The sequence below is a fragment of the Solanum pennellii genome, chromosome 4 (genome assembly GCF_001406875.1).
Source record: "Solanum pennellii chromosome 4, SPENNV200".
NCBI classification, from domain to species: domain Eukaryota; kingdom Viridiplantae; phylum Streptophyta; class Magnoliopsida; order Solanales; family Solanaceae; genus Solanum; species Solanum pennellii.
The window spans coordinates 8,778,396-8,785,733 of NC_028640.1; the positions used below are offsets into that span (position 1 = coordinate 8,778,396).

Consider the following 7,338-nt stretch of genomic DNA (forward strand, 5'->3'; position numbering starts at 1 on the left):
TCTGAAACTTGACAACTTGAGTTCTGCAATGTATTGATGCATAACAGGCATGGAGTCAGTCCATACCTAGAATGACATCAAAATCTACCATGTCTAACTCTATTGAATCTTCCATGGTACTCTTGTGACTGACGAAAACAGGACAATCACGATAGAATTTTTCTGCTAGAATGGATTCACTACCAGGTGTGGATACACTGAATGGTTCGCAAAGTTGCTCAGGAGAAATCTCAAAGTTCATAGCAACATAAGGAGTTACAAAAGATAAACTAGATCCTGGGTCTAATAAAGCATAAGCAGTAAATTCAAAGACTCGAATCATACCAGTGACAACATCTGGCAAATTCTATTATTCCTAGCGATTATTAAGAGCATACAATCTGTTTGTTCCTCCGCCAATGCCAGAAGCAGCTCCCCTAGGTGCATCCCTATTTGTTGGAGCAGCTGATGAAGATTGAGCTCTATTGCCCGGATTTCCGCCACCTTGATTGTCCTTGGGGCACTCTCTCATGAAGTGACCTTCTTGACCACACTTGAAACAACCCGTGAAGCCTTCACGACAGAGGCCGGAGTTATTCCTACCACACTTGGCGTAGGCAGGAGGCTTAGTACTTCCTAGAGCCACATTACCTTGAGACTGAGCCGGCCTAGCCTTGGAGGTGCTGTGAATTTTTGGCCACTATACTCACTTTGGTTTCTTGATGCAGGTGCACTAGCATATAATGGTGCATGCCCGTTTGTTTTCTAGAATCTTTGGTCGACTTGAACTACTTTTCTGTTTGCCAGACTCATTCCTAGTCTTCACCTTCTTATTTCGGTACTCTTCCATATCCTTCACCTTCTTTTCTTCAACTTGTTGAACGTATACCATTAGCCTGGATATGTTCGTGTCTCCTATCAACAGGATATCCCTACCTTTCTTACTTGAAGCGCGACCCAACCCTGCAACAAACAGACTCATTCTTCTGCTAATGTATTTCACCATCTCCGGAGCATAGCGAGATAGTTGGGTGAACTTCAATCCATATTCATGAACACTCATGGAATCCTATTTCAAAGTAAGGAACTCCCTCACCTTGGATTGATTTAGTTCACGAGGAAAGAACCTCCCCAAGAAGGCTTCCTCGAAGCAAGCCCAACTTGGATATGGTGCATGATCAGTTGTACCATCCTTGCATTAGTCGAACCATGTTCTAGCCACACCTTTCAGTTGGTATGCAACCAATTCAACCCTCTCAACATCGACCACATGCATTACTTCATACCTTTTCTTCAACTCCGCTATGAAGTTCTCAGGATCTTCACTAGTGTTTGATCCGGTGAAACTAGGGGGATTCATCCTAAGGAACTCATGAATTCTCAAAGTATCAGGTCCTTTTTGTCGAGCTACTCTCTATTGGCCAACCTGGTTAGTCACAACATGACTTAGCATCTGGATAGCTGCTTGGAATTCGGCATTGGTAACCTCTCATTGAGGTTGCACCTCTAGTGCATTTGAAACCTCTTGTTCCTCAACATTTCTTAGTTGTCGACCTCTGAATGCTTTTCTTGGAGGCATGATGATCTGAAAGAAAGTACATGTAAGCATGAATTAGAGAGAGAGAGAGAGAGAGAGAGAGAGAGAGATTTTAGAGATAAATTCTTCGCACGAAAGGAACATGAAAGAAGGGAAACATTTTTAAATGTTGTAGCCTCGTAATCATAGATGCGTCGCGCTTCACATCGATGACTAAGACTCTACAGACACGATTTTATAGACTCCCTAGGACTCTTGAACTCTGTTCTCTGGTACAAACTTTGTCACGCACAGAACCTAAACCTTAGGCGAGACCGTCACTCGAAGGCCATTGCTGGCCCTCAAGCGAATCCTTGGCTTTGATACAAATATATAAGCCTTCATATTACTTTATTTTTACATAGATATGAAACTTCTCACTTATCAACTGAAAAAATTCATTATACAAGTCCAAAAGTTATAATTGCTTTCGTGTTCAAGCGTAATTTCTATTTTGAATATGTTAACAAATTTTTGAATTTTCTCATAAGAAATATATCACAATTGTATAATCTATACAACTTAAATGTTTCTTTCTATTACAAAATATCTTTGTATATGTATTCTTATTTTCTTATTTATTTTCCTTTTAGTGTTGGTTAAAGAACCAATGATTTATTGTTTCGTGAATAATTCATTAATTAGAGGTTCTGCAGTTATGTGATAATGACAAATAATCAAATTCATGTTGGACTATTGCTAATATTTTTTAAGAATCTACTTTTTAGTGTTTTAATGTATGAATATTAATTATAAAAAATGGCTCACAAGTTCAATACAATTATTATTTATGACTTCGCGAAGCGCGGGAAAATTACCTAGTTAAAACAAACTATAAATAACTAATAAACCCCTAAACTAATTCATGGAGTTCATTCATTCAAGACCCAACATAGAACTATTTACTTCCCAAAATATTCCTTAGATTCAATAACCCAGTACAAGTACACAAGAATCTACTCATTTTTCTTCAAGAACAACCCTCAAAGATCAAAATCCTCACCTCAAGAATTCATTGAACTCCATAAACAAAGCATGAATAAAAAAAACCTCAAAAACACCCATCAAGAATTCAATTCATTCAACCTTAAAAACAAAATTATGGATGAAAATTACATAATTGTCTAGTGGATGAATGAACCCAACACTATGAAAACTTGCATACCTCAATTTAACGAAATTCCTCGACAAATCTCAATAATCTTGATGAACGCCTTGAACCTCTCCTCTTGAACTCCTCTAAAAATCTAATTGTAATTTAGAGTTTTAAAACTGATCCACAATAGTTTAGGCAACTAAAATATTACTAAAAACATTTAAAGAAGATGAGGTAAGGAAAATACCAAAATATCCATCATTAATTAAGGTAAATTTTATTAACTGGACAAGCCGAATTCAAACTAGCACATTTCCCTTATCCGAACTCAAAATTTAAAAAACTCGGTGGTGTTGAAAAGAGGACACAAAGAAATTTCATTTGATATCTGATGGGCCACCTAACTCATGCTGTACTGAAAGTTATGCTTGTTTAAAGTTCACCCAAAATCCATAACTTAAGCATAACTTGCAAAATTCTCAATTTGGCTCTTTCCGATTTTGTTATTTCTAAATTTAGTTCTTTTCTAATGCGGGATGCTACAATAATAAACAAAGGTTACTTTCTAAAGTATCTCACATGTGTTTTTTAAGATGTTTATCTTGCATTGACCACAATTTTGATTTCTAACATGTTATTTTATGATTTAGCTTGTCATTGCATGTTATGTAAAGTCTTTTTAGCATGATTTCATAACTCTCATGCATTGTTATAATACTTGGTACGTTCCATATTCTAATGCATAATTGTGGCTACAATGTTTCATGATATAGGGTCCGACAAACCTATTCCCCATTTTCGTTGCAAGTTGTTCCTTTTAAGATTTTGAAGATATGTGAGTCCTCATGATCAGAGGGTCGAGATTAATTTATTGATTTTAAGTATTTTTTCTTTTTTCAGACTACTTATGTGATGTATGGGTTGTTGAAAAAATATTATTGTATATATCTCAAAAAAAAATTCTTTTATATACTTTTATATTTGGAATATAATATTAGTTTATAAATATTTCAACTCTCTTTATTATTGGTAATTATGTTGAAATTTTAACTAAAGTTAGTCAAATATATGGTGGTTACAATGTCAAAATTAACTGTCTCCAATGTATTAATGACATTCATTCTCATATTAGTAACAATTATTATTGAAACAATAGCAGTTTTCTTATTCTTGACTATATAATTCTCATGAATTCTTGTAGAGAAAAGTAGGAGAAAATAGGTAGAGTGATTCTTCTTTCTTTCTAATATTCTATTTGTGTGTTGGGTTTTATTCTTTAAATATTTATTAATTTCGGGCTCCTAGTTTTATATGAGAAGAGTTGGTTGAATCTTGGGGGATACACCCATACTGGTTGAATATCCTTAAGGACAGTGTCTTTCGACACGCCTCAAGCTATGAGAATTTCCTATTGGAGTTATTGATGAACTACAAGCTTTGGTGAATTCGGTACAAGGCGTTCGTCAAGAAGGTATTTTACGTAAGATTTACAACAGTCTTAAGGATATTGAAACTTTTACTTTACAGAAAATCAATAACAAAGTTTTGATAAAACAAATAGAAGGCCAATTGAAATTTTGTGCTCATGTTAATAAGATACGTATCACGCTTGCTTACAATTTTACTCGATTTGTATGCGGTAAATTATATTATCATGTATATCCCTTAATGAAAAGATGTTTGGAGAATGATAATCCCACTAAGTAAATGTAAATTTGACTAAGCGGATGATATAAAGTATTGTGGTTATTTCTCAAGTGAATTTTGTGACTAATATGTGAGAAAATGGGTGTTAGATTTTAGTGTTACTAAGCATATTTTTTGCTAAGGGTGATTCTGTGTTCTATACCCAAATTGGAGATTTTAATGTTAGTAAGCATATTTTTTGCTAAGGGTGATTCTCTGTTCTATACCCAAATTGGAGAAGAAAATTTTCTTATTTATGTTGGTGATTTTAGATATTGACATTATTTGAAGTAATATATGATTTTAATGTTCGTTTCAATATGATTCTGGAGGAATTATGTGCAAAAGGTCAAAAAAACTAATAATTTTGAGTTTGATAATGTCTAATAAAGTAATGTGTTATTGAAAAAAAGGATGTTGTAGTCATAGTTCTTTTTGTGCTTAATGTATACTAGTTCCTGAGCACGTGCATTGCACGTGTTATCCAATGTTAATTGCTATCATAGAAAATAATCTTAAATTGCTTGCTTAACTTCTTAACTTTATTTTTCTATCACCACAATGATTGATTTCAAAACTAAAGATCTATTGAACTTTGATAAAAATGATAAAGAACAAATTTTAGAAATTAATTAAATAAAAATAATAAAGCAATGTTGTATTTCATCTATAAAAAAAAGTAATTATAATAAACTATAAATAATAAACCAATTAAACTAAACTAACAAAATCAGTATATCGGAGAAATCAATTATCTAAGCTTTTGAAGCTTCCCTTTGAGTTTTTAAAAATAATTTTAGTGGCAATTTCAATTATTTTTTATTTCGTTCAAGAACAATAAATATATCTAGTATAGTAAAATTACATTAACACTCTCATTTATCGATATTCATAATCATAATAAAATTCAAAATAATGATCTGCTAAACCTTAGTAAAAAATGTCATGGAGCAAAATTTTAGAAATTTATTGAATGAAAATAATTAAGCAAGATATCATTTAAGACTCCCAACAAATACACTATACACCACTTCTTTAGTAGTGATAACATATTAAATTGTAGACATTGTTTTTCATCTATTAATAATATAATCATAAGAAACTATAAAGAATATATCAATTAATGAAAATTATAAAAATGTTTTCCAAAGAAACCACTCTTCTTTCTTTCATACCTCATGAATCTTGCTAATGTTGATGATGGAGATAGTAATCTTCATATATCATCCCATAAAGTTTGAATTTGGCGATTTTATAATTTCGAGATATATTCATTAACTCTACATATTTCACCACATCTTTTATTTCATGCAAATATTGCTTTAAATAAAAGCGAAAAATGATGAAAAAGAAATTGAAAAACAAAGATTAAAAAAATCCTACTGAGCTGAAATATGTCCATGAGGAAAATGGAAATAATTTTCTTTGATGTTCTTTAGGATTCCTTTAACAGATGTATTGATTATATGTATTAAATTAAATCAGCCTACATTTAATTACTATAGAACTTCTGAAATTCTGCCAAAAGAAAAAAATATATATTTTGCTGAAATAATAAATCAATCTTTTAATACTTCATTAATGCATTATGCAGAGGACATGTACCGTTTCTTATTTATAGTAAAAGTTATTTTCTTAATGGTTATTTATCAGTTAGCAATGACTTTCCAACTTCTTCATTGTTTATCACTTAGAAATAACGTTCCATCTTCTTTTTCATCTAAAAATTCATGATTTTTGATAATATAATACAAATGAAATAGATACATGAACTCTCTAGTTTCACATTTAATTTTTTTTTTCAGTTTTGTTATTTTTTTTATCTCTAGTTCCACATTTAAATAATTTGATGTGTTATAACATTTTAATTTGGTGAAGGACATTTTCGTAATTCAACTTTGTACTCAAAATCTTCCCACTTATAATAATATATGATTAATTTATTAAATTAGGTTTACATACATACTGAAATTGATTAGTTTTTGCTCATATTGTCTACATGGATTCTACTAATTTTATTCATCTTATTCTAGACTAAAAATAAATTGTTTAAGTTACTATTTTAAATTTTTCTGTTATCACATAGTTCATGTGTAAGTGTTCTATATAATAATTAATAATATTGCCTAATGTTGTGAATATTAACACTAGTTTTATACTTTGGAATAGTATAATAATTTATTTATACTTATTGTTTGAGATTGTTTCGAAGATCACTATTGAGTGACTGTCTAAATCATTATATATGAATTTCACTTGATGCATAAATTTATGTTGAAATTTACAACAATGGTGTTTTTGAGGGTTTAAGTTGTTAGAAGTAATTCTATCGAATTTCTTGAAACTTGTACAAATAATAAGTAGATGTGAAAAATATTTTAATCTAGGGAACTATATGGGTGTCGAATGTTATACCTCTATTATGAAATATTTGGAAGTGTAGGGGTTGTTGTTAATGTTGTGCTACATGATCCTAAAGAAAAGTGTAATGAAAAACTTGACCTAGCTTTTTTTTGATTGTATGTTAATAAGTGTGGCATATACATATTTGTGGTAATTAATTGTGATTTGATTGAATGCAATGTTAGAGTTGAATAAAATAAAACAAAGTATTGTTAAGTTTTTAAAAGTGAAATACTTTCAATGTTATTGTTGTTGGAAACGGTATTGATTCTTGATATATTATCTTGAAAATATCTTTGGTAATACATGAAAGGTACAATAAGTACAATACTATGTAAATTAAATATTTATTAGACAAAAATGGAACAATATATGACAAAGATAAAAGAAGTTGATACATTTTTGTGAATGTCATAGTATAAAAATCAACTAAAGAGAGTTAGTTGTTGTGGAGTTGATTGGTGATGAGACTGAGTGGTTAAGACTACTCTTAGTGTGTATTTCAATTGGAATAAAACTAATTTGTATGTGACTAAATTAGATACATGTGTTTTTGATAGAATTTGATGAAATTACTGCAGTGAAACAAATTATTTAT

General features: G+C 30.8%; 1 protein-coding gene across 1 annotated transcript; it reads right to left on the reverse strand.

Moving 5' to 3' along the window:
• Nucleotides 1-355: 355 nt before the first annotated feature.
• Nucleotides 356-1,042, reverse strand: LOC107016500 (DNA-binding protein HEXBP-like). The gene is made up of 2 exons (XM_015216952.1): nt 806-1,042; nt 356-679 (listed from the first exon to the last, which is right to left on the reverse strand). Exons 1-2 carry the CDS (start codon nt 1,040-1,042, stop codon nt 356-358), a joined length of 561 nt encoding a protein of 186 aa, XP_015072438.1.
• Between the last annotated feature and the right edge of the window lie 6,296 nt (nt 1,043-7,338).

Excerpts from the sequence above, each read along its gene's own strand:
- LOC107016500 (XM_015216952.1), bottom strand. The coding sequence starts at position 1,042 with ATGAGTGTTCATGAATATGGATTGAAGTTCACCCAACTATCTCGCTAT. Across the intron at positions 680-805 it reads AAGAGTACCGAAATAAGAAG|TGGCCAAAAATTCACAGCAC; the intron begins GTGAAGACTAGG and ends AAGTGAGTATAG.